The 25,546-nt window shown below is 39.0% G+C and overlaps 3 protein-coding genes across 3 annotated transcripts in view; 1 reads left to right on the forward strand and 2 right to left on the reverse strand.

Annotated features, from left to right (window-relative positions):
* si:ch211-285f17.1 (sickle tail protein homolog) overlaps positions 1-11,947 on the reverse strand; it is a 122,304-nt gene extending 110,357 nt beyond the window's left edge. Inside the window, exon 1 of the mRNA XM_088001279.1 lies at positions 10,593-11,947. Within this exon, the coding sequence (XP_087857405.1) occupies positions 10,593-10,662 (70 nt within the window). The 5' untranslated portion in view covers positions 10,663-11,947. The remainder of the gene's footprint in view (positions 1-10,592) is intronic.
* A 112-nt stretch (positions 11,948-12,059) lies between these two features.
* On the reverse strand, positions 12,060-15,273 carry otud1 (OTU deubiquitinase 1). The gene has a single exon (XM_015000855.2). It carries the CDS (start codon positions 15,014-15,016, stop codon positions 13,808-13,810), a length of 1,209 nt encoding a protein of 402 aa, XP_014856341.2. The 5' UTR covers positions 15,017-15,273; the 3' UTR covers positions 12,060-13,807.
* Positions 15,274-18,208: 2,935 nt separating this feature from the next.
* On the forward strand, positions 18,209-25,546 carry tgif1 (TGFB-induced factor homeobox 1). Its single transcript, XM_015007432.2, has 3 exons — positions 18,209-19,099; positions 21,830-22,059; positions 23,929-25,546. Exons 1-3 carry the CDS (start codon positions 19,003-19,005, stop codon positions 24,583-24,585), a joined length of 984 nt encoding a protein of 327 aa, XP_014862918.1. The 5' UTR covers positions 18,209-19,002; the 3' UTR covers positions 24,586-25,546.

Below are 25,546 nucleotides of genomic sequence, written 5' to 3' on the forward strand. Positions count from 1 at the left end.
TTTCCTATCCCGAGTCTTTGGAAACCTCTAATGCATCCCCAGTGTGCTACTTTGGGGAAGGGATTCATCTGAGGCAAGCTCCCCTCAATGAAATGATCAAATAAGTCACTCCTGGTGCCAAGAAACTGTATTTTAAAAAAAAGACATGAAGCGAGAGGACAGTACAGGAAAGGAAACTATACTCCAAGAGAAAGAGAAGGAAGAAAATCCCTCTCTTTTGAGGAGACTGGTTCTTCATTCTGTTACCTCATTGCTCCAAGTAAAAGAGGGAGGGCGGTAAAAGAGTTCTGTGGCTTTGGCCAGAAAACCCAAGAGCCTGATCCTCATTAAAGAGTCCAAAGAACATCAAAGACTAACCCCAAACCTTTATCAGGAAAGACCAGCCACAATCCCCATGATATTAAAAACTGGGCGCCGCTCAGTGTCAAGTTCTGATACACGAAGAGGAACTTGGTTGACTCTGGGGCTGGGGGACTTAAAGGTCCTCGGGGTCAGTAAAAAGTTAACTTTTGCCCACCTCAGTGTTTCCCTGTGGTTAACAATCTTTCAAGAACTTCATTTGCCTTACTTGTTCTCCACTTCTCCCCAAAGGTTAAGGATCTCCTGAAAAAATAGGAGATGATGATAGCCAGATAGGCAGCAGCTGATGATAGCCAGATAGCCAGCAGCTGTGGGATGATAATGGGGGAATAGGAGCTGTGAGTATGATCTAAAACACTTTACAATGAAAGACACAAGTCTCTCAGATGCTTTTAATTAGTAGAACATAGTTCATTTAGAGTTTATTTATTAGCTCTATTGCATACTTGATCTCAAAACTCTATGATGCATTTTTTTTTTTTTTAACATTCAATTACTTTTTAGCGTAGGATGTTTTTCTAGTTATATTCCGAAGTGGACCAAATTCTGACTTCCTTTGCTTGTTTATGATTTTCATAGTTTTCCAGTAAGCTAAAATGCAATATTAAACATTTTAGTAAACTTAACCTTATCGTGGCTTGCTGCAGTCATTGATTTAAGAAAATACCTTCAAATTTGAACTTATATTCTAAGAAGGTCTCTTGCAACCTAATTTCAGGCAAGGTTGTAATTTAAACCTCTATGAACATACCATTCTGTAGTAACTCTTTTACTTTGATAATTTATGAGCAGGCATCAATAAACTAAAAAATTAAGAATAAAATGAAGCTCACTGCTGTGTCAGGTCCTGTGTATTTATTTCCCTTTATTCATTTCTTTCTCTCATTCTTTCCTTTTGTTTTTCTTTCTTCCTTAAGTTTATAAGGAACAACAATTATTTCTGTAATATTTTTCTGTATAGTATTAACTGGAAACTGCTATGAGCAAAATGATCAACAAGTCTTATTAAAACAGCATAATAATGCTAATGTTTGCACAGCACTTTGTTTTGCCCTAAAGGTGGTATGAAAATGATATCAACTATTTTAAAAAAATACCAGGGATTAACAAAAATAAAACGGAAACCTGTCCTAGATGGCTCCACACATACTAAAGAGATTAGAATTAGATTAGCACTGAGTCCATCTTGGTGGTCTAAGAGCTGCACCTGGACTGATTCGTACAGAAGGGAGACGCTGAAGATTAGAAAACCATTCAAAGAACATATATTTTTTCTTAGAGTAATGAATCATAAGCCCAAGCAGAATCCAAAGTGTTTGTCCAATAAACTCCAGATCTGCACTTACTGCACGCATAAGCACGAACACTGACACATGAACTTATGCAGCAAAGCAACATGTATTCCTGTATGTCATCATCTAAAGATAAAAACAACCACAATTCCCCGGGGCAGTGTGAACATTAAGAAGATAGTTTCGAGTACAGGGGAGAAGTCTGAGCTCTTGTCTGGAAGTCATCGGATTTTAATGCATAGATGTATGTGAGGCTTATATCTTGAACCATATTTTGGACATCTGTTCAGTCGTGATGAAAAGGTTGGTTTTATAAGTAGTTATTTACTGAAAAACATTTCAAAATGTTAAAAGGATCCTACAACACTTCATATGAGTTCTGTGTCCAAAAGGTCTCCATGTAGGATCAACAAATTATTATTTAGGCTGACAAACACAAAATGATTGACTGGAAGAGCCAAAGAGTAAAAGCTCTCAGTAAGCTTGCCAAAATGTCTGATGATCAAGCAAAGCCACAGCCATTAAATCTCTTACACAACTGCTGGCCTCTGCAGTGGCTTCTGACAGCCAAGACCTCATCATCACAGACTTCAGAGGCTGCTCATCATATTTTAGTTCTTAAGCCAGATTACCTGTGAGAGTGCTGATTAGTTGACTTTAAAGAAGTGTTGATGTTTAATAGTCTGAAAAATCCTCATAAAATTCTAATTAGTTACTCATTTAAAAAAAAAAAAGCTAAATCAATGCAAGGATTGTTTTAATCTTTGAACGAAAGTGCTTGACCATAAAGTTAAGAAAGAATTTCGTTGTCAGTTCTTCAATATGAAAGAAACAGTTCCTAACTGATGGAATCCTTTGTCTTTAGATTAGAGGTGGATCAAAGGATCAGCAGCTATTTGCTGATGTCAGCTTTGCACTTATTGTCGTGTTCGTATTTCATAGACCTTTCATTGAGGAAAGTGGATTAGCCCAAATCGTCCTAACAGATGAAAAGAAGTGAAACAAAACCAAGTAGTTCCCACAAAATATGTATTATGCATTCATTTTATGAGACAGATGCTGATAAAGCAGTAGCACAGTGCTCATTATTCTCAGCTGAGCACCAGCAACTTACAAAAATAACTTGACAATTTTTCACATTTTGTCACACTGAAACTAAAAACTGCAATGTACTTTAATTGAATTTTAAGCAACAGATCAACATACTGGGTGAGTTTTCGGAATTGTAAATATTGAGAACTGAAAAGAAAGGGATATGTGGTTTGAAGATGATTTACAAAGTGCGATATGACAAGTGTGATACGCATTTGAGTTCAGACCCCCTGAGTCAATATTACCACTAATTACAGTTGCAAAACATAAAGGTATGTCTCTACCAGCTTTGCACATTCTTCTTTGCCCATTTTTCTTTGTAAAATAACTTGGCTTCAATCAAATGGTATAGAGAGTAAATTTTGTTAGAGACTAGCCTAGATGCGGTAGAAAAGTGACTCTGCAACCAGTATGATTCACCATGGGGCTTTGTGTTTGGTGTGATAGTAAATGTTAATTTTCTCCCATGCCTAATGTTTTTCATGCAGGCCAAAAAGTTACTTTTTAGTTTTACCTGACATAAACACCATTTCCACATGCTTCCTGTGGCCCATAAATAACTTGTGGCAAAATACAAACAAGACCTCTTACGGGTACCTTCTTGCCATCCACCCATAAAGGCCAGATTTGTGGAATGAATGACTAAGAGTTGTCCTGTCAACAGATTCTTCCTCGTAGAGGGGTGTGAATATTTCTACAAACTTTGAAAACTGACTGCACAGTTATGATCTATTTTGTGTTAGATAGCTCAGTTGTAAGAACACCAAACTTTTAATATGCGGGCCTAGGGTTCAAATACCTGTTCGTGTGGCATTGCTTGTTTCTGACACTGGCACCTAAGCTTCCCTCTCACACACCGTCTCTTTGTGCACTTCCCTCCGTGTTTGCACTCTATTTCTAGACTGTCACATCAGACAAAGTCAGACAGACTTCCTTCTAAGTAGCTTATTGTTATCTCTGGCATTAATGGCACTATTATATCCTCATTTGTTATTCGCTTCAGATAAAAGTATATGCGGAATGTATAAACATAATTAATCACGTAAATTCCCTGCAAAATACATTGAAGTTGATAGCTGTGACATAAATGTTAAAATGTTCAAAAGGTATGAATATTTTTGCAAGACACTGGATCATCCAAAGCAGACTTTGAGCAGCTGAAAGGGATAACTGCTGTATATGCAGTGCAGTTAAAATCTTCTCAGCACTTTCTCAATGTATTCCTCCCACAGCCGCTATGCTGTTACCGCACCCAATCAGTGGCGTCCCATCCAGTTACACACACCCGCCCACCCAAACCTCCCATTTGTCATATTGACAGGAGCGGCTTGCGGTTATTGACTGGGAGCAGGCTGACTTCAAATTCACAAACATAGTTATCAAATTAGATACAAAAAGCAAAGTGTGTGGAATGTTAAATGATTGCTGTCTGAAGGCTTGTGTTTGCCAAGTGAGGTAAATAATATGTAACCAGGAGGAGCTGTTTAAATGAACGGAAGTTACAGAGTAAAAGTGTTCATGCTTTTGGTTTCTCTTATACCTCCTATAACTATGACTTACTTGTCTTGGTTTTCTGTTGGGTCATTTTGATTTGTGACAAGCTTAGAATGTTTATTTTGTATTTTTCTTAATTGTACTGTTCTTATTGTTTTTCATTTGAAGTTTTGATTTTTATTGAGCCCAACAAAAGTCAGATACAATGATGGTGTTAAAAAGCATTAAGTTTTTCTGTAACCTTCTTTTTAAGTTCTAGAGTGTGTAAATGAACTTTTCGTCTGTGTTTGGTTGAAATGTTTGTTACCTTGTGGGTGTGTCTTTTGTGGCAGCCATCTTGGGAGCCTACTAAAAGAGGAGGCCTACCTAAAACCAGCTCTTATATAGAAAGAGCAGTGACAAGAGCTGGAGTTTGTTTGGTTAAAGCTTAAAGAAATTAAAATAATGAAATGATTTGTAAATTGTGCATTTGCATATAGAAAATGTATACTGTATATGTATATATAGATATATTTCATTCCAAAAAGTATATTTATCAGCAGAAGGTCATAACATCTCATGGCTCATGATATTTTAAGTAAAGGTCAGAAAGGCAATCTTTGTCAAGTTTACTATTTGCAGCCCCTAAACCTCTTGCTAGGTCAAGAGTGATTTCACTTATTTATCTGCAAACTTGGAATTTTATTATATTAATTTACGCTGGCTTGATAAGTGTGAAGTTAATTTTGACATTTGGATGGACTAACTCCTCATGTCCTAATGTCAGTCCTATTTCCTATCAGAACTATTTAAAACAACCTAAAATAAACCTAACTCTGACAGGAGTAGGAATAATTATGATCTCAACTGATCAACAGATTAAATCGTAAAGCATGCTTAAAATACTGTTTTACAAACTCATCACTACCTTTGTCACAGGCCTGGTGTTTTAAATGTTGAACATTGCGACAATCTGCCTTTCTAGTATTCTGATGAGCTGTTTTCTAATAGTTTTTTTCAGCAGAATAGTGCATAATATGTGTCTGACAGCATTGTGTGGTTCAGTCCCCATGAATTGCTGGAGTGAATTTGACTCATTAAAATCAATAAAGATTGCAGATATTAATGCTGAAATAAGAAAACTTCTCAAAGAGTACAACAACACAATTTATTTTAGTACATGCCAGGAGTGTATGGGGAAAAAAGTCAACCATCTAAGTTTAGAAAGGTTTGATGTATCAAAGAATTAATAGAAAGGAAATCAACTCTTTGTGTATGTGTGCATGCATGCATGCACATGTGTGTAATAATAGCTGACCTCTGCAGCAGTGACTGAGATCTTCTGATCAATTTGTGAAGTCATTAAACCCACCAAATGTGGATGAAAGATCCAGTGTTGTCAGCATGGAGTGTAGAGATAAGCTTTACACGAGCTCCATTATCAAGTATCGCCATACAAGGGTGTGTATGCGGACATGAATGCAGATGCACACTTTGTGTTGAAAATCAGCGCAAACCCTTATAAAACCTGGCCCATTTTCTCCCCGCACACCTATTTGGTATTTTCCTTTGAACATGACCTGGCTGCAACATCAAACGAGAGGCTATTTCACTTCTAACTCATGTGTGCCTAAATCAGTTTTTTGCTCACATTGCTCCCTAGGAGAAAAAAAATGAAAAAGGAAGCTTAATCAGGGGGTGTATCATGCATGGTTAGTGGTAGAGAAGGGCATATGCAGACTGTGATTACATCCTAAGTTTTAACACCGAGACAAACTGTCTCACTTCACAAGTAAAGAGGAGCAGCTATTTCCAAAGCACATCTTGTGGTGGATGAATAATAACCCTGTGGAGAGCTGTGCAGCCCCTCTGGGTGTTTTTATTTTAACAGAGAACATTTTCTTCTGTGTTATCCGACCTTAGATCCTCTGAGATGACTATTAACATCGTAGGCATGTTGGTTGTTTCTCAGCTGCTTCTACATGTGACAAAAAAGGAGCCGATTCCATTCATCACTTGTTGCTGCCAGAGACGACAAACTACATTATATCCGACTTATACCATTACACTAAAATGCATTTCTTTAGCTACTCCATCATGTCATCTTCTGGAAGGAATTCATGCAGGGGAATGGTTTAGAGAAACAAAACAAAACAAAAATGAAAAGAAAAACATCTGTCCCTTCCCTACAACACCAGTATCCCACTGCAGGAGACACTGGAGCCTCCAGCAGCGGAAGAAGACAGAGGAGGGCGGCTCATTCATCAGGCATCCAGAGCCTCATCAGCCAGCTAGATGGAGATGATGGCTCTACCAAGACTAATTGCAACCAGAGGAATATGCTGCATAACAAGTTTCACTCCCTCTTGTCCACCCCTGTTGTGTTTCTCTTTCTTCTTTAGTCTTGTAAAAAAATATAATAATAAACTTCCCTCCCAATGTTTATCTTCATTTCTCAAATAAGACCTTTATTCAGACTTGCCTTCCTCACACTTGCTGACAGCACAAAATGTCACAAGTCAGGGTGTAGTACATAATGTTGTTTTCTTTTTCTGAGATAATATACACTTTTGAATATCCCGTGAATTAAATGACAGTCAGAAAAAATATGTCCACTTTTGTCAACTTCTAAGCTTTAAAGTGTATTTTTAAAAATAACTATTAGAATAATTTAATATGTTACTGATTTATTACTAAGTCAACTATGTTTTTGGAGAAACCAAAGCTGAAAAAAAAAACAGATAGGAGAGAAATTCCCCTCAAAAAAGAAACCATTGTACAAACAGGGACACTAAGGAGTGAAATGACCACTGTTGAAAGAGGGGAATTCATAGCGCTTCTTTTTAAGAAACATACGGGATATCTGAGATATGATGACACGGTCATGTGAAATTACTTTGAGCAGAAAGGGAACAGCTACTCAGTGGAGTCATTTCCTTTCTTACCAGGTCAAACAATTCAAGATGTTTTTAGGGATGTCCTTATCCCACCCACAGAATTGAACCGGGGTTGCAGTCAAAGCAATTTAAACTGACTGTAGTAGAGATTTTTACTATGCTTTGATTTTATGTCAAAAAATGTCATGCTGATGCTTTACACAAATAGCATACTCAGCATGAGCTAGGCTTGAATTTACTGCAGAGGGTAGTTGCAATCTAGACCATGTTATACTAATAGAATACAGTTTTTTCTCCTTTACTGCGTTTTAAAGCTATGAGGTTTCCAGGTGTATACAAAGCACATGTTTGTCTTTCTTAACATGTAGTATTAACTTAGCTATTGTACTATTAGATTGGAAATTAGTATGCCGAAACTTAACTGACGCTCATTGGCATTTGGACCATAAAATCTTAATTTGGAGATCCTTTGCTATTTCTATCCCCCTAAAATCCTATTTAAAACACCTTAAAACCACCTCAAACTTTTCTTAAGCATCAGGGGAAATGTAGTGGGTTTTATTCTTTCCACTACTTCACTTTTTCTTTTTTTACCTTTTCTAAGAAAACCACTGGAATGCGGCTAATTAAAACAGGAAGTACAACAGCATGCTGTCCACGCTTAATGCTTTGTTTTGCTCTCTAGGGGAACTTAAGGAACCCTTCAGGGACATGTCTTTAATTAAGAGAAAAAACAGCTGTTTAGCATTTTCAACAGCTTGCAAAGTCCAGACGGATCACCTCAAATGGTTATCAGATGCAATCATCCTACCAGATTTTGCTATTTCACACTGTACCTAAATCACCAGCAGCTAAAATGAAAAACAGTGAATGATCCATCAATAGCAGAATATGTCCGAGAAACATAAAGCTTCATCCTCACCTTCATATCTGTTTGATTTGTTTTCACAGAGAATTATAAGATGCACTGCCAGAATCTCATCTCAGCTTCTGAAGATTAATGTAGACACAAACACCATCTGCTTTAAAGAGATGGTACATAAGTGTACTCTGTGTTTATGTTTCCAACACACATTTTTACCATATTTCTGAAACTATCATGCAGGGACTAAAGGTGACAACATGCAATCAAGTTTATTGCTTGTGTACTAGGCAGTCATCAAGAAAGTAAAGATTTTTCAACAACGCAAACAAATAAAAATCAATTTATTTACAGTTCTACGTTTTCATTATCTTGTGCCGAAGTTATGTATCTTGTCTTAGAGAGACTTTGAAAATATCATAAATCAGTACAGACTGATAATTTCTTAAGCAAAGCATCTTCAGTAATGTTCAAATCAGGGTAACATACTCCAAAAAGCAGACTAGAACAATGAATTGTGAAGCGGGTGCATTACTGTTATTCCTGTGATCATATGTTTTATGAGCATGTGCATCAGAACAGAAGAAAAGGAAGACAGTGAAATTCGACCCCATGTCACCTGCCACAAAGCGGCAGAAAAATGGATCGGCTGAGTCAGAATGTGTAGTTTGTTGCTGAAGCTGCTGTTGTGTCCTCACACACATCAACCCCACATGGCCCACATGCAATCTGAGTTCAACCTGCACACAGCATCAGCACTTCTACCCTCTGCAGTCAAAATGAATGACCTAATGACTTAAAAAAAAATTTAAAAAACTGTATATGAAGTGGTGATGAATTGTCACAAATGCTTCTATTGTATCACAACTAAAACGAGACCTACCCACAAAGGACTACAGATGCATTCCTCAAGCGATTTGCAGTAAACAGGCAATTTTCCAACCATGTCCTAACTCACTTGTTCTGTCACTCAACCTGTCACTATGGAGATGGGCTCAGTTTCTCTGCCATAGTCCCTATGCTGCAGTACGCAGCTACAAAGGAAAGCATAGATGGGTCGCATCTAATATCACAGAGAACAAACCGTATTTGTACTCCATCTTTAATCTTCTATTGTTGATATACTATGGTCTGACTTCGTTGATACTCAAAAGATGGCGGCTATAGTCAGGTCATCCCTAAATGCTCTACAAGGTCAGAGACAGCTTAAGATCAGGCATGAGAACCGCTCGACTTCATGATAGGTGGGTCTGACCAGGGAGGAAAAAAGTTTGTAGCATCATCGAAAGGTCAAACTGCCACCTCAGATGAGTGTATTAAAAGGGAAGCACATGGAATAATCCCAGTGATGCCCATGCTCAAAGGATCACCAGCGATGTTCACACTGTAAAAACCAACTGAGGTACGTATATACAATAAATTTACTGGAAACTGTTCTTCCCACGTCATATTACAATTGAGAATGTATTTCTGTTCACAGTAAATTATCTCACAATATATACTGTAATAAAATATATATTATGTATTTTTTTAAAAACTGTCATTATGTTGTGACATTATAATATGAAACATGTATCTGTGAAAAAATAAAACTCTCTCTCTTCTCCCAGGGCTACTACTGCCACTTGCAAAAATACCAAATTACACTGGCATCAGAAACAACCAATCAGAGCCAGGAGGAAGGTCTTAGAATTGTCAATCATGCCTGTGTACATGCTTAAGAATTGTGACTTAACTTGAAACAAACTCACCAACATTGTAGATACATTTTAAATGTTCAATGTTTATTTTGTAGAAAATATTTATTTAACTTTGTTGGTGTATATTGTTTCAAAGCTGTATATAAAAATCAAACCACGTTCAAATTTACACAAGAGTCACATTCAGCCATTCACACTCAGAAATACACACATATTTATACACTGAAATGTAGATTACTTGGGGTTAAGTGTCTTGCCCCAGGGCACAATGACATGTGGAGGCTGGAATCAAACCTACAAGCTTCCGATTGTAAGAGAACTACTCTACCCACTGAGCCACAGTCACCCACATCAAGGTAGGGTATACATAGCAATAACAGTGGGGGATTTTGTAAGCAAATGGATACAATTCATTCAGCTCAGACTATCACATAAGCCACTGTAGTGTTTTAAATAAACTTGCAGATGTCAAATATCTGACTAAGAGGAGCTATTTATTCCTAATGGTTCTGATAAGGACACAATGTATTTTCCAAAATGAGAGATGAGGAAAGAAGGGCACTAAAACTGATAAAAACAGCCACTGGTTGCCAGTAATTTATCATAAATCCCTCATGTTGTTATTGCAGTGTATGCCTATCACAATTTCTAATAGCATGAGTAACATATTAGTGAAAGTAATGTTGGCTAAAAAAATATTAGTTTTAAGAACAAAACGACCCCTTTAAAATGCAGAATTTTTAACATGACTAATAAGAAAGTTTGGGCTTTTTAGGCAAAAATGTGCTATAAAGTTAACTAGCAATGTTAAAGTACAGCACAGCTGTTTCAGAGCTAATTAGGTGTGTCAACGGTTTCATTTAATACTGGTAATGGAATAAAACGTACTTTATCAAAATAAAAAAAATTTTCTTACTGGCAAATTTGGGGCTTCCTTTGTGCTCACTCGGAGGAAGGTCCGCGAACTGCACCCGGTGTCCCGACATGTTGGCTGTTTGTTCCTCAGAATCCGCTCCGTAAACTTCCCCAGTGTCGAGGTGGACCGTGAGTTCTGGCGCGTGGGGATCCTTCACAGGCGCACCACGCGCGACAGAAGAGCGTCAGTGTCCGTCGGTGACTTTCTTTCTCTCTGTGCGCTGATTCAGAGCCAGCACAGTAGCCCACTGCAGAGAAGGAGTCCGGTCTCACCTGTCTTCCTCTTCTCTGCTCTTCTCTGCTCTGCTCTGCTCAGCCTGCCTGCTTGTTTATGATCCGTAGGAGAAAACCCAGGCGCCAGAGGAGCCCATTCCTCTTCCCGCATTAAAGAGAAGATTAAAACTTTCTTCTATGTGCCTCTGTGACTGCATCGTTACGTCACTATTGTAAAGGTTTCAGGTAAAGGAATATAACATTAGTAACAAAATATAGTTAACTAAGCAGCAGTTGAAGCACACATCACAAAACATGGCATTTTTATGTTATTGTTAGGTTGTTTCAGAAAGAAGTTAAATTTTTAAACTAAAATGAAAATCGTAATATGACGTGCCTAAATGCACACTTCAAAAATATACAACATTTTACTATGACTTGTGCTTTGTCCGCTGAGTTAATAAAGAAGCCCTGAGTATCCCTACATTTGAACAAAAAGAAAAAAAAATACTGCATTAACATTAAAGTAATTTTGGAAATATTAGAGTTTAGAATGCCATCTAGTGGAAGCAAAGTCAAACTGTTTTTTTTTTCTTTTCTTTTCTTTTTCCTGGCATTGTGGCAGTTTTTCTTGGATGCAAAAAAAAAAAAATCAAGGGTCATTTCCTGTACTCCAAATAATTTACTGAAACAAACCATGATGGAGGTATTTCGGAAACATTTCCAGGAACCTTATAAAAATAGATTGGAATGTGTTGCAGTAAGACTAAGGTATTTTTTGGTTTTGAAAGTTGTTCTCCTGCAGACTTTGCTTTTAAAATCCTTACTTGGTCATAAGATTCATAATACAGATTACTAGTGAAGATCCTTTTATAACGTGACAAAGTTTGCTACCTCCATCTATTTCTGTTTATAAATCCATAGATGTGTCATGTACTGTGTGATGCACAAATATTCACATCTCTAAACTTTGTCACGTTACAGCCAAAAACTGTATTTTAATCGGATTTTATGTGACAGACCAACACGAACCTAGCACCTAACTGATGTGGAAGCAAACTCATGGTTTTAATTTTGTTTTTACACCAAGTTCTGCAGTTGGACCTGAATAATTGGCTGTCGGATCATTGTAAGTGACACCGTTCAAATGGAGTCTTTGTACTACAAAGCCTTTCAGATAATATTAGCAACAGTACATTAGGAAAAAAAAAAAGAAATGTTCATTTGTAGATAAAAAAAAAGCAGGAAAATGAAATCTCATTTTTATATTTTATTCAGAAACAATCCAAAAAATAAAAACAAATCCATGAAATTTATAGAAATAACTCAAGATCAATCAATACACCAAAACTTAATTGTGGTGGGACTAAGCATGGACTGAATAACGGTGTGAAGCAATTCTGGTTTCACAAATTCTAAAATGTACTATATTATGTGCCTACAATTTATGGTTGTTTTAATGACAAGCCAGATAAAGTGCCAGAGTGACTGGAATTTTCTCCAGTTGTGTGGAACATAGACTCTCTACCGCTACCCCTCCCCCACATGCTGCTGCTCGTCAGCTGTCTGAAAAAAAAAGAAAATACACCTTTTATGTGCTTAGAAAAAAAGAGAGAAAGAAACATGATTTAAAGCAAAAAAAGAGAGAATCCACCCATCACTCTTACGAAGGTACTACATGTTTGCTTTAAAACTACCGCAAAACTAAGTTGGCACAATTTATATCTTTGTATATGCCATTTCATTAAGATAAAAAAAAATAATAATGATAAACAGTTAATATCTGTAGTAATATATTACTTCAGCAGCAGTAGAAAAGTTTTACTGATCTAAAGAAAACCAGTTAGAACATGTTATACTTTTTTGTTAATGCTGTGCTACTGCAGATAAAACGTGGTGAGAATCCAATAACCAACTTACGCCTAGTAGGAACTGTAGTGCAAAAGAGAGAAAACAGATTTTAAAAAAAAATACAAAGATAAAAAAAAATAACATACATACTTAAGAAAATGCAATCTAAAATTCACTGCATTTCAAACTGGATTCTTACACATTTCAAAACAAAATTCCATACATTTCCCAGTTCAAATGGACAGTTTTTTTAGCAGTCTTTAGTAACATTTTGGACATTTGAATATAAAACACTAATGTTGAAATGGGTTAAATAGTTGTCAGTTGTAGGTTTTGCAAGTCATGAAAATTAAACTGGCTTTATTTTTTGGAATGCAAGGTTTCACTACTTTTTTGTGTGTCTGGACTAACTGGGATCAGCTCCATCTTAAAATCTATAATTGATTTCTCAAATAAAGATTGGAGGATCTCACATAAAATTTGGGCTCTTTTAGATGGAGAACTTTTTTCAAGTTTATTAGGGTTGGTCAAAATCATCCACTTTACAGTTGCCTGAAACCTAAAAAGTAGTGAAATAGTTCTTTGTGGGGGTTTGAGATACATTCAGTCAGTGAGTCAAAAACCAAACATAATAATGGGTAACATTAAAATGTAGTTGTGATGAAGCAAAGACAAAGCAAGCCATTCAGACATAAAAACACTTCAATTTTTTTTGGCATTTTTAGACGTTTATCCTCAGGAAATAGAAAAGGAAAAGTCAGAAATCCAACAGTTTTCTAAGTGCTTTTTGTACAAATTCCAGACTGCATTGGAGCCCTGTTAAAAATGTGTGAACTGTTGCACAAATGATGTCAAAGGTATAAATGGTCGGCCAAGAAAAAGGCAAATAAATGTTGTACACTGCAAAAATACTGAAACTCAAAGCATCACTGATGTCAACATAACTAAAATCATCCAAAAAAACAAGCATACATCCTTTCAAACTCCAATCTGGACGTTCTGGTATGTAGAAAAACTCAAGTCTGTGCACCGCACTTTGTTTCACACATAGAAATCTTATAAAAAATAATTTAAAGCAGGAAGAAAGTCATCAGAAGAGTCTCCATCTGTCATTCTGTAAGGAAATATGTCCTCTGTCATACAAACTGTATTTCAAACACAACCATTTTGTTCTAGGTACATCTTAGACAGCGAGGCTGCCATAGATTTTGCCAGCTCCTCGTCCCGCTTCCTCTGCATGTGTGATTGTCGACACCAGTCCTCATACTCTGGGTTGGGGAGACGCTTGTCCAATACGACATCGTAGTGACCATTGCTGAGCCAGCTAAGCCAGATTGCCGGTTTGGAGGGGTCCTCCTCCCCAAGATAGTGCACCATGGTGGAAACAGTGGAACTCTCCAGGCTGCCACCAGTCGTAAGGTGGATGTTGACATTCAGCATTTGACTCATGGCTAGGAGCTCTGGATACCCAGCCCAGGCACCATCCTGCGCCGCGTTGATCAAGAACTCTCCAACGTCCCCCTCAATGATGGGTATGAACTCATCCAGGTGGTCGGCGATGTGGTGCACGGTCTGCTCCCGCAGCTCCCCATGCCTTGCTTGGTCTCCGTATGTGGCTTTGCACACAGCTCTGTACAGGCAGTTGCCATCTGGAATGATGTGGTACCTGTACTTGTGTCTCTCCTGGAGGTACTTGTTCTGCCTCTCCACCTCAGCCAGATACCTGGTGACCTTATCGTTGATGTCCCCTGTTTCTTGGCATCTCTGCGGTGGAGACTCCTGGAGGACACTGAGCTCAAAGGCCTTGTCCTCTTTACGAGATGACCCCCTGGGAGAAAGTTCTTCAATATCCACTGAGGCAAATCCATTCCTTCTAGAAGATGCCTGGGAAGAAGTTTCATCCTCGTATGAATTCCTCATCGTCCCATTGATACTGCTGCTCCTAAAAACATGATTCCCAGGAAACATCTCATCAGTTCCGTTGCCCAGATGATTAACCATCTCCACCATTATATCTGAATCACAGTCATTTTCACCTCTTTGCGACTTGTTCTTGGGCTTCTTGATACTGTGAACCGGTACAGACCTTTCCACTCCATCAGGTCTACGGATTATTATCTCAGCCGTCGATGTAAAGTGAACTGGCCTCACCGGTGAGGCTTCGTAGCAGGAAAATGCTGGCATGTTTGTCTCACTGCCGTTAGTCGCTGAAGTTGTGCGCAGTCGAAGTTGTCCGTCGACCTTAGAGGAACTTTGCGTCGCCGCGTTGGAGTGTTCGGACGCCGGAGACAGATTGACAGTAACTTTCCTGGACCTGGACGCCCTCGGGTAGTGTGTGAGAACGCTGTTGTACAGCTGCATGTTTGAAACGCAGTCCTTTATAGCGGGCGAAGCGGCCGTGCCGTTACGAAAACATGACAACAGCGGCTAAAAATACATTAAGACCCGTGTCATCGGTAACAACAGCGGGGAGCTGTTGGGAAGGTCTCCATGGCCCCCAGCCCCCTTATCAGCAACACGCAGCGACGACGACACGCTCCAGTTCGGGCTCTTTGCGTCATTTGCAGACAGGGTGCCTCCCTAATTTTAGAGTTGAAACTGCAGCTGGACCCTTCTGGTTAAACAGTCAGGCAGGATTAAATCACATAGACTTCCCTTCGAGATTTTCAAGATAAAATTACATTAAACAAAAGTTTCGATGTCTTTTTCAAGCCAGCTTCTAAATATTTTATAATATAAAAACACCAATCATGAATTGTAACATAGAACAAGATAACTACAGTCAAACATGCCAGCAGATAAACACACAGAAAACTGTCTTGTTGCTTCAGAGCCTGGACAAACTGTCACAATTATTAGAAACTAATAAAGGAGAACGTCCAGCTGTCAGTTGGTGATTTTAAGCCGTGAGTTATAAAGAATCACTATCACGCCATTAAGTTCATTTCGGATTGGCCTCTTCAAAGCCTGAGCAAATACAAATACGACATTCATACTTTGAAACCCTAAAATGTTCCAGAAATAAAGCAAATATCCAAAGAAGAGTTACTCCAAAGTGTTATGAAAAGCCCATCAACAGTTTTCACAAATGCTCTCTGGCAGCTGCTGATGCTAAGGGTTTGTGAAACAAGTTATCAGGTTTGGAGGGTAATGACATTTAATATATTGGTTTGGTTTATTGCCCTTAATAAATTAAATCCTATTCTGAAAACATCTTTTTTTTTGTGTATGTGAAATGACACTTTGGGGAGCATTTGAAGTGTGCTAGCAAAGGGTTCCTAAAGCAGATTAGCACACAGAAAGAGGTTTGTATGATTTTTTTCCCCTCCCTCATTAATTCAGTAAATAGTCATTCAGATTCTTTTTGTTTACATTGTAATAATAAAATGTAACTGGTAAATGTATTTTTCCCCTCAAATGTATCTCTGATAAATTTAAGTTTTCATTGAAAAAACCCACATTTGACTTGACTGCAATCTGTCTAAACATCGAAGTCAAAATAGCTATTTATAATGTGACTAATTAAGAGTTTATATTTTAGCTACTTAGCAAGTACATGCCCAGGAAGGTGACAACATTTTTGTCGTAAACAAGTGGCCCAAACGATTATATGTAAAGATAAAGTTTTATTTTGAAAGGACCCATTTGCCATCCGCTTTGTTTTGTCACTAGGTGACTTGACCCATCTCCCTGACATCAGTGCAAGTCACAGGAGGACACTCTTTTTTATTTACAGTATAAGGAAAAATAACAATTAAGAAAGAAAGGAAGAAAAAGAAAGAAATAATCTTATGAGATTTGGACGTAATAATTGTAGATAGTCCATTTGTGGGGGGACACAATAAATACAACCACAATAGCTGCAAACAAACTACAAATTATTGAATATAATATTTATATTACTGTATTAAGTACTAATATTATTATGACATTTTTCAATTGTATTTATTCTTGAATGACAAAAGGCTATAAGCCTTTGATATGACAAACTTGTTCATATGCCTATATTTAACGCCTGGACTGCTAGACCTTCTGGAGATTCCTAGAATGTGACTGCTTTATATAGCCTTTACCTCATAGCAGTCATGTGGTTACAATTCAAGCTGTTACATGTTCTGATGAATTGATATCATCAGAGCATGATATAGATCATCATGTTCTGATATTTCCTGAACATGCATTTCCTGAAGCACGTTCAGGAAATATTATGCTTAGTAATAAATGGAGGTAATTATTTAGTCTGTAGAATATTCATGTTCTGACAATGACAATGACAACGCAGGTGCAACAATGTACTGAGAAAGATTTATTGATGATCAAGTGTGGATTTTCCTTCTCCTTCCTCTTAGCTCTAACCAGGCCCTGCCGAAGAAAAAAAAACAACCCTACTCTCAAATGCTCCCACCACCAGCATGTTTCATTTTAGATATGGTGCATAGAAGGAACCAGGTGGTGTAAGTCTATGTTTACCACAAATTTCAGGTTTGTTTAGATCAAATCATAACACCTTCATCCATGTGTTTGCTGTGTCCTCTACATGGCATAGGGACTTTCTTTTAACAATAACATTCTTCTTGGCAGTCTTCCATAAAGTTGAGCTAGGGCCCATATTTGTCCCTACCCAAAGATCCCCTCCTCCCTCTAAGCTCTGGATCTCTACAGCTGCTCCTGGATTATGATGGGCCCACCTACTGTTTGTCTGATTAACGCTGTCCTTGTCCAATCTTTCTGCTGAGGTGGATGACCATGTCTTGGTAGGTACAGTAGTAGCATAGTTTTTGCATATTCAGATGATGTATTGAGCAGTGAACTGTTTGATCATAAAAGCATATATTATTTTTAACCTAACCCTGACCACAGTTTTTTTTTCCTGACCAATCTCCTATATTCTTTCGTCTTCATGATATTATTTGTTCACTAATAAGCTGCTTTCACACGGATATTAAACGACGCAAATGTAGACGCTATTTATTAACTGGGTGACTTCTAAAGGCAATAAGTTCAAATTCATTTTAGTTAGGGACATCAAATTAAAGAGGACTGAATAAAAATCCACCTCAGTTTTTGAAATGACACAATCTGGAAAAAGTGTAGGGCATTCTGTTAGCCTCTAGTAAAAGTGTAAACAGATATCTTCAGCTGATATGTGGGCTGCAATGAGATATTTAAGAAGATTTTCTTTTACTTTATAGTTGAAACATGTTATTTTATTCTCGTATTTATGCATATGGGGTTGCACGGAAGCATCTCAACTGCCAGAGGGAGCTCGAGGACCTCAGGTTTCCCTCATATTCAAACATAGAATCTGTGGCAAAACAAACCACTAGAGGGAGACATTTTCACCTCAAAGATGGAACCCAAGCGGTTGTTTGGAACAAATTCATGCAAACAGCCGATGCCACAGCAGCTGTCGCAAGGTTGTGGTCCGCATACAAATGAAGGCATCGATCGTTTCCCTCCCCATCGCCGTCCTTGTTGTTGGTTTCAATAACCTGAACTGGCGCACTATAACCCTCCAGCTGCTGCAAGGCGGGGTCAATATGTCACTACTACACCCACGTCTGGAGGTTTATACTAGGAATGGTAACAGTATTAACAAATTTAACTAACATTCATTAATTTCCCGTAGCAACACGGCAAAATGAGAGAGGAAGTAGGAGTAGTAGGAATGATTTAAGGTACGTTATATTGTCCAACACTAAATAATTGAACGGTTTGAACCCTAATACGCATAATAGGATCACGCTCTTAAAAAAGCACAGCTTTTGGTAGTAAGTCCGGAGATAAAGCTACAAAACATGTTCTAGATTTTTTTTTTCTTTTTTTAAAAAGAGGTTTTGCCTAAAGGCAAACCGTGTTTGTTTCACTCAGTTACTGCCACGAGGTCCGCAGTGCTCCCTCCGCCAGCCTGTTTTGTTTTCATTCCGATCTCCCTCGATGAAGAAATAACATGCTTTCCCAGCATATTGTTTTCAAATGTGTGTGTGCAAGTTATTATGCATTTAGGGGGAATTATGCAGTAGTTAAAGCCTTACGAAACCGTATGTATTCATGTCAGTGGAACAAGCCGTGCTGATGTCAGAGATTTTCTTCCCCATGCAGCTCAACATGGTGGGAGGATCTCTGCGTTGAGTCACGCAGCTGTCAAAGATAGCTGTCACCCAGTTTCAGGATCAAACACACACACACACAGAGTCAACGAGGAAAACGGCTTTGAGAGCCGAAGGGACGGAGTGGTCTCAGGTAAACCCCCACCACCACCTCTACTTTCTTTTTTATACCACGATTCACAACAGGGACCAAGAGAAGAGAGACCAATATAAAACATATTTTAAAAAAGAAACTTGATGAATAAGGATTTTTTCCCCCTGGGATACACACTGAACGGACGAAAAACAGAGGAATTACTGGGCATTTTACAAACGGAGATGAAGACGAAAAAAGGTAGGTGGGATGTTTTGGACGAGATTGTTGTAGAAGAATATATAAAAAACGTTTTCCCGTTACTGGGAAAACGGTAGACAGAATGATTCTCCTCATATGCAAACCATGCAGTCCATTGTTTCCTTCTCAGACATGACAGGGGGCTTTTCTTCCACCATGTGCTGGCGCGGTGTCAAAAGTCGATATGCTTGTTTTTCACTCACCGTTTAAGATTAGTTACACGTGTGTTTATGCTACTTTTGCGCTATCCTGTGTTTACGTGTTTTCATAACGAAGTCTCGACCTAAATTGAAAGCGCAAAACGTTAAAACTTAAGAGGAAGACACCATGGTTTTGTTTTTTGTACCTTTGTATTTAGGCATGTTTCATTAAATAAGTGACGAAGTAATGCAGTGACGATAAAAGCCAAAGTTGGTGGCACTATTGTTGTGTTCGCGAGTTTGTGACGTTTTCACAACGTGCTTTCGAATAATAAAAAAAATCGATACCTTGTATCTTTTCCGTCTTAAAGAAACAAACACATTAAGCGCGGTTTTAAAGCGTCTGTAATCAGAAAGTAGGCTAATGTTCTTATTGACCTCATTGTTGGGAAGTTGGCTGTTGCCTTGTTCGTGGACCTCGTGGTGCAGCTCCTTCACGCAGGCACACAATAGAAACCATCTTACAAGTTGTGTTAAACTTACTAAACCAGCGACTTGAATGAGTCTGAACACTTTTCTGATCATTCTGATTAGTTGTAAGTTTTAGGAAGGTGTTGAGTTCACCATAAAGTATCTCTTGGCGAGTGGAAACTTTTCAGTTGGGTACAAAGACGCACGCAGCCCTTGGGTTCTTTTGTTTAGTCTGGAGACGCTGATTTGCAACAGGTCTCCCCTCCCCCTTTCCCCTCTTCTCCAGCCTACGTAATTACCTCATCCTGTTGGGAACTTTCTTGCTCTTTTCCCACTACTTTGTTCTTATGCAGACCTCTTAAACCTCATCTATCCTCTGAATTTTCTTACATGGCTCCCTAAGCTGTCCTGGTGTAAATATTGGTCTAAATATCACACAAGCTACTGGCGAGCTGCTTCAAAAGTTATTTATTACAGAAGAGGAATTTTCCAAATGAATACTTCTGCTGAAATGTAGTTTTCAGTTTGCTGCCAGTCAGGGCAGGGATTATATACTCTTATCAATATGTTGAAGTTAAATTTGAAGTTTTAAAAAATTCCATGTACCGTTCTTAGAGTTTAAAGTAATTTGCATGAGATGCCAGGGAAAGTCCCAAAGCGACTGGAGTTTTCTCCAGCTTTATAGAGCATAGCGTAACACAGCACTGCCCCCTTCTGACCTGTGGCTGCGTACTGCTGGTCTGCTGGCTGAAATGTTTATTTCTCTCATTTACAAAAAAATACTTACTTGGCTGCTTCAGAATATTTCTAACTGGACCAGCAAGAATTTGCAGGTTTACAGATGCCATGAGGGTTCGTAGTCCTAAAGGTGTTGTATTGTTCCAAGTAGATATTCTTTACGCAACTTATTCACAAATACAAACTTAAACCTCGAACCCCAAAATTGTCAGATGTAATGCCTCGTCCTTTGTTTTTGGTGTACTTCAATGACTGCTATTTGCCGCCACCTACAGGCATAGTTGGTGTGACATTTGGATCACTTTTGTTTCATATGCCTGGACAACAAATATTGCCATGTTTACAAAGAATCTTTTAGATAACACAAATGGATAGAAAAACATTCTCACATGGATATGGCCTGAAATTCTTGAATTTGTCAGTCAGGCTGACAGTCATGGTGTAAAAACCTAAGAGGTGTCACCCGTCGCTCTAATGTAGAGCTACGGGGTCTAACAAATATCAAAATTAATATCAAATTGTCATTTACAAACTACTGCAGATTTACTGGGGGTTATTAATGGTTTAATTTCATGTATAAAAATAAATTAGTCGATGCACAGATTAAGGGAGCAAAAATGCATGTTACCGATCACACTCATTGGATGCAATAATTAGTTTTTTGTTAAAACTGAAAATATTTCTAATGTATTGCCTCAATTATTACAGTTTTTGTAGCATTAATATTGCTAAAGTTTGCTTTCTTGTGAAGATCACATACCAGCCTTTGGCCTAGTCAGCATGAGGAATCGCTTGTTTTCCTCCACCAGAACCGCCACTGACACTGCAAGACAACTAGACCCACCATGTGGTTTACCTAAGATGACATAATAAATAAATTTTGGGGCTGACAGCAGAGAAATTCCTGGAATAAAGGGGTTAAGTATGTTATTTAGTCATGAGAGTGACTTTATTGATATGTCACTCTCATGCTGATTCAAAATCCCCCAAAACCTTGTTTGATAATGACTAACATTGAAAGCAGAACCTTCTAATCTCTTTTTTTTAAAGGCACCGCTCCTTACAGAATCCCTTGTAAATGTTCCTTTCCCTTCTGTTTGGTCTGTTTGTGAAGGCAGGGCTTTTTAACTGACACAGCATCAGGCAAGCCTTTGTGACGTCCCCCCCTCCTTCAATCTCTCCCCCTCCTCTTTTTTTTCCTTCTCACATCCTCCCTCCCTCGCTCCTTATATGAATCACATGGCTGAACTTGACAGCTCGCTTCTGACACATCAGCTGCCTTCCAGACAGCCTCTGCGGGACTCGATGAAAACAGGATAGGCTCTTCTCCCCACCCCCACCCCCCGTCCCATCCTAATGTGCTCTCCTTTTCTTGTTTCAGGTCTGACAATGCTGTCGGGGAGCGAGACGGATGACGAGGATAGCGTTGACGCCCCCCTGGATCTGTCCTCGAGCGCCGGGAGCAACGGGAAGAGGAAACGGAGAGGGAACCTGCCCAAAGAGTCGGTCCAGATTCTTAGGGACTGGCTGTATGAGCACCGTTACAACGCTTACCCATCAGAGCAGGAGAAGGCCCTTCTCTCTAAGCAGACTCAGCTCTCCACGTTGCAGGTATGAAGTGAAGTCACATAAAATTACCAAAGACTTGCTGCCAGTAAACCATTAAAGTAAAACAAAAACACCCACCACTGTAAAACTTGAGAGGAAACAAGCGTGAGCTTTACTGACTCATATCCTGTCAAGATGGCAAATGCAACACGTCAACAGTGAATTGAAGGTCATCCAAACCAGCTTGACGTTGCAACACGAAAAGTGTATGAGGCAACGTGAGTAAACTCACTCCCTGTGAGTGCTGCGGGTTTGGCTAAGAGACATTGGGCAGGAATTTCCCTCCCTCCAGCCTCGTTCCATCCCAGCTGTCTGGGAACAATGCATAGTCATTTACATAGTTAGAGTTACAGGCCTCCCTGAGCCAGTTACAGCTAGCCTAGAGGGGTGAACAGAAAGAGGGGTGGGACAACGGTTGTTAATAGTTTGACAAAGGAGATTAGCTCTTATTGTTAAACTACATAATTTAAAGGGAGAGTTGAGGATTTTTCAAGTTGAGTCATAGGTAGTTAATGTGCTACTCGCTTAGCATTTTTATTCAGCATTAATCCAGATAAGTTGGCTCCCTACACTGACGTTCAAGAACAGGATCCATGATCAAAAGCGAAGTTCAACTGTCTTTAAAATTACAAAAAACTACAGTCTCATACAGGTTTAAGTGAATACTATTTTACAAAATTTTAATTCATAGTTAATTTTGTTTTGGTTGGCTATTTACAGACAAGTCTCATTTTTGAGGTGGTGTGTAACCAGTGAGCTTCCTGATAGAAACTGCAGTGTAAAATAATACAAGAAAAAAATATTAAAATAAAATGTAATTCACATAAACGCCCATTTTCTCAATTATACACTTTATCTCTTATAAAGTAGTGGCTGCATATCTTTTACATGTTCCTTCTCAGGATGCGTTTCACTGAAGAAGCTCATTGGTGATGCACAGGATTCAGACAAGAATCCTTTAATTCTTGTCTGAATAATCATAGGTCATTTGTGAATTTAACCTCCTAATGATAAAATAAGGGTTAAAGGTTCATAACATAGCATTTGCTTTAGCCACTTTGTTTTTGAGATAAGAGTTGTTTTTATGATGGCAACAGCCTACTTTGATCTTGGCCTCTCTTGGACTAGCCATTAGCTTTCTCTTTCAGCACAACTCATTTGGACTCATGCGAATTAAATGGTGCCAGTGGAATTATGGTGCATGCTGTTTGTGCTAAGTGTAGTTTTAGTGTCTCCAGTGAGAAATGCAACAAGAAGTCCTCCAGAAGTTTGCAGTCTCCCTAGTGAAACTGTGGTTTCTAGTGAAACTAGGGCTTCACTAGAAACCATAGTGAAAGTTACAGGGCATAAGAGTTGACCTTTTGATGGTGTGCATCTGCTTAAACAAGTGGCACACAATATGTTCCTGCAGTGTTGAACATGTGAAATTTGGAGAAATACATTATCAGCACTTTTAATGCCAATTCAAGTTGGCGCCACAACAGTAAGTAAAACCCAGTGACTTTCCTGCTTGTAACTAGAGTTTGAAGTGTTGCGTCATTCCCAGAATGATGCAACATTCCCAGTTTTTATGAGACAATTGAATGCGCCACCATTTACTTCTGGTCTTGTATTAACTGCTAATCCTTTAAAAAAAAAAAAAGAACCTTTAAAAAGTTCACTCTCTATGAAGTCTAAATTTAAAACTTTGAATTTATAAACTCTGCACTTCTGCAGTCCAAGAACATGTGGCGTATAGTAATTGCATTTTACCCACTTTCATCAGTTCTTAATTTGTGAAAAGTGTTTTGTTTTGTTTTGTTTTTAGGCATAAAATAATAGCCAAACATGCAGCTTTCTCATTAAAGTGACTTCTGTGCTTGTCTTTTGCAGGTGTGTAACTGGTTTATCAATGCCCGGCGACGACTCCTCCCAGAGATGCTGAGAAAAGATGGCAAAGACCCCAACCAGTTCACCATCTCCAGGAAAGGGAGCAAGGCCGGCGACAGCTTCTCCGACAGCTCCCAGTCCCCGAAACACAGCAGTCCTGCCGCAGGCGCAGAGGAGGCCTGCGACAAACGCGCCTTCCACCCTTCTAGCTTCGATCCCAGCATTCCCAGCGTCCTGAGGAAGCCTGTGTCCCACTCCATGTCCTCTCCGGTCTCCTCGTCTCCCTCTCCTGGCCTCATTCCAAACCGGCCCTCTGTCATCTGTCACACCACTGTCACCACAGCCATGCAGGCCAGCCCGACAGCCTCCCACCCTTCAGTGCCAGGAATGAACTGCGACAGGGCGGCTGAGCTGTTGCAGTCCGTGCAGGCTCAGGCGATGTTCCGGTGCCGGGATGAGGGGCCGCTCTCTGCCACCACCACCATTCTCAGCAGCACCAGCATGGAGGGCAACCTCAGCCCCCGCAGCGGCCTGTTCAACACCCCTCCCCCGACCCCTCCGGACCTCACACAGGACTTCAGCGGCTTCCAGCTCCTGGTGGATGTGGCCCTCAAACGGGCTGCGGAGATGGAGCTGCAAGCCAAACAGCTGGTGTCCTAAAGGAGAAGAAGCGGGGGCAGGGGGTCGGGAAGGAGACTGACTTTGCGTCTCGAATGTGGAACTCCTCAGTTCAGTGACTTTTTTTTTCTGCTGCACGCAAGAGAGAACAAAACCACATGAAAGCCTGATCATTTCTATTTTTGGTATACCAATCGACATGATGAGGATGTTTTTTTTTTGTTTTGGTTTTTGTCATTTTAAAAAACTGTATCAAGGTGCCTTGGCTGTAAGTTTAGTCATTTCATATACATGCGTATGTATCTACATGTGTATTTTATTTGCACACAGGGACCAAAAATGTTATCAAAGAAATGCTGCCTGTCTTTATGTCTTTGACTTGTACTGAATATCGCCGTAGAGGGATGGAGCAAGAGCTGGATGATTCAGACGGGTCGCATCCACACTCATTTATGGTTAAAAACATTTCAGAGTTCCTGATTGCTCTGCCTCATTCATTTGCACACTAAAGGCAGAAAAAAAGGTCATCTCAGTGTCTTACACTTTGCTCTTGGCATCGATGAAAAACTTATTCACTACTGTAGTTAATGTTTAACTGTTTTCATAAGTATAGTTATGATTTTTGTCATTTACTTTTAGCTAATTTTAAAATAAACTTTTTTTATACTCTTATTTTCATACCAAGGGATATTTTTCAGATGATCAATGTAGCAGGTTCTTAGACTGAGCCTTCACCCTCACCGTCACTCAGCGAAAACAACGGCCAGTGGACTGTAAAGTTATAAACACTACGTATTGCTGTTTTACAAACTGAAAGACAATTTTTTTTTTTGTTTTTTTTTTATTTTGAAATCACCAAAAACAAACATTTTCACCTATAATAGGATCATGTGTACAATTGATGTGACACAAAGCCCAATGATGTGATTTCTCTTCATACTGTGCAATGTTTGTGGCAAAAAGTGGTCACATGGGATTCAAATAAAGTTTTGTTTTTTCTAAA

Source organism: Poecilia mexicana, unplaced genomic scaffold, assembly GCF_051168715.1.
Source record: "Poecilia mexicana isolate PSO_F unplaced genomic scaffold, ASM5116871v1 scaffold_20, whole genome shotgun sequence".
Taxonomy (NCBI): Eukaryota; Metazoa; Chordata; class Actinopteri; order Cyprinodontiformes; family Poeciliidae; genus Poecilia; species Poecilia mexicana.

Bases quoted from the DNA above. Each gene is read 5' to 3' on its own strand.
- otud1 (XM_015000855.2), bottom strand. From the start codon at position 15,016: ATGCAGCTGTACAACAGCGTTCTCACACACTACCCGAGGGCGTCCAGG.
- tgif1 (XM_015007432.2), top strand. From the start codon at position 19,003: ATGAATAAGGATTTTTTCCCCCTGGGATACACACTGAACGGACGAAAA. The intron at 19,100-21,829 runs GTAGGTGGGATG...TTCTTGTTTCAG, and splicing joins GGAGATGAAGACGAAAAAAG to GTCTGACAATGCTGTCGGGG. The intron at 22,060-23,928 runs GTATGAAGTGAA...TGTCTTTTGCAG, and splicing joins CTCAGCTCTCCACGTTGCAG to GTGTGTAACTGGTTTATCAA.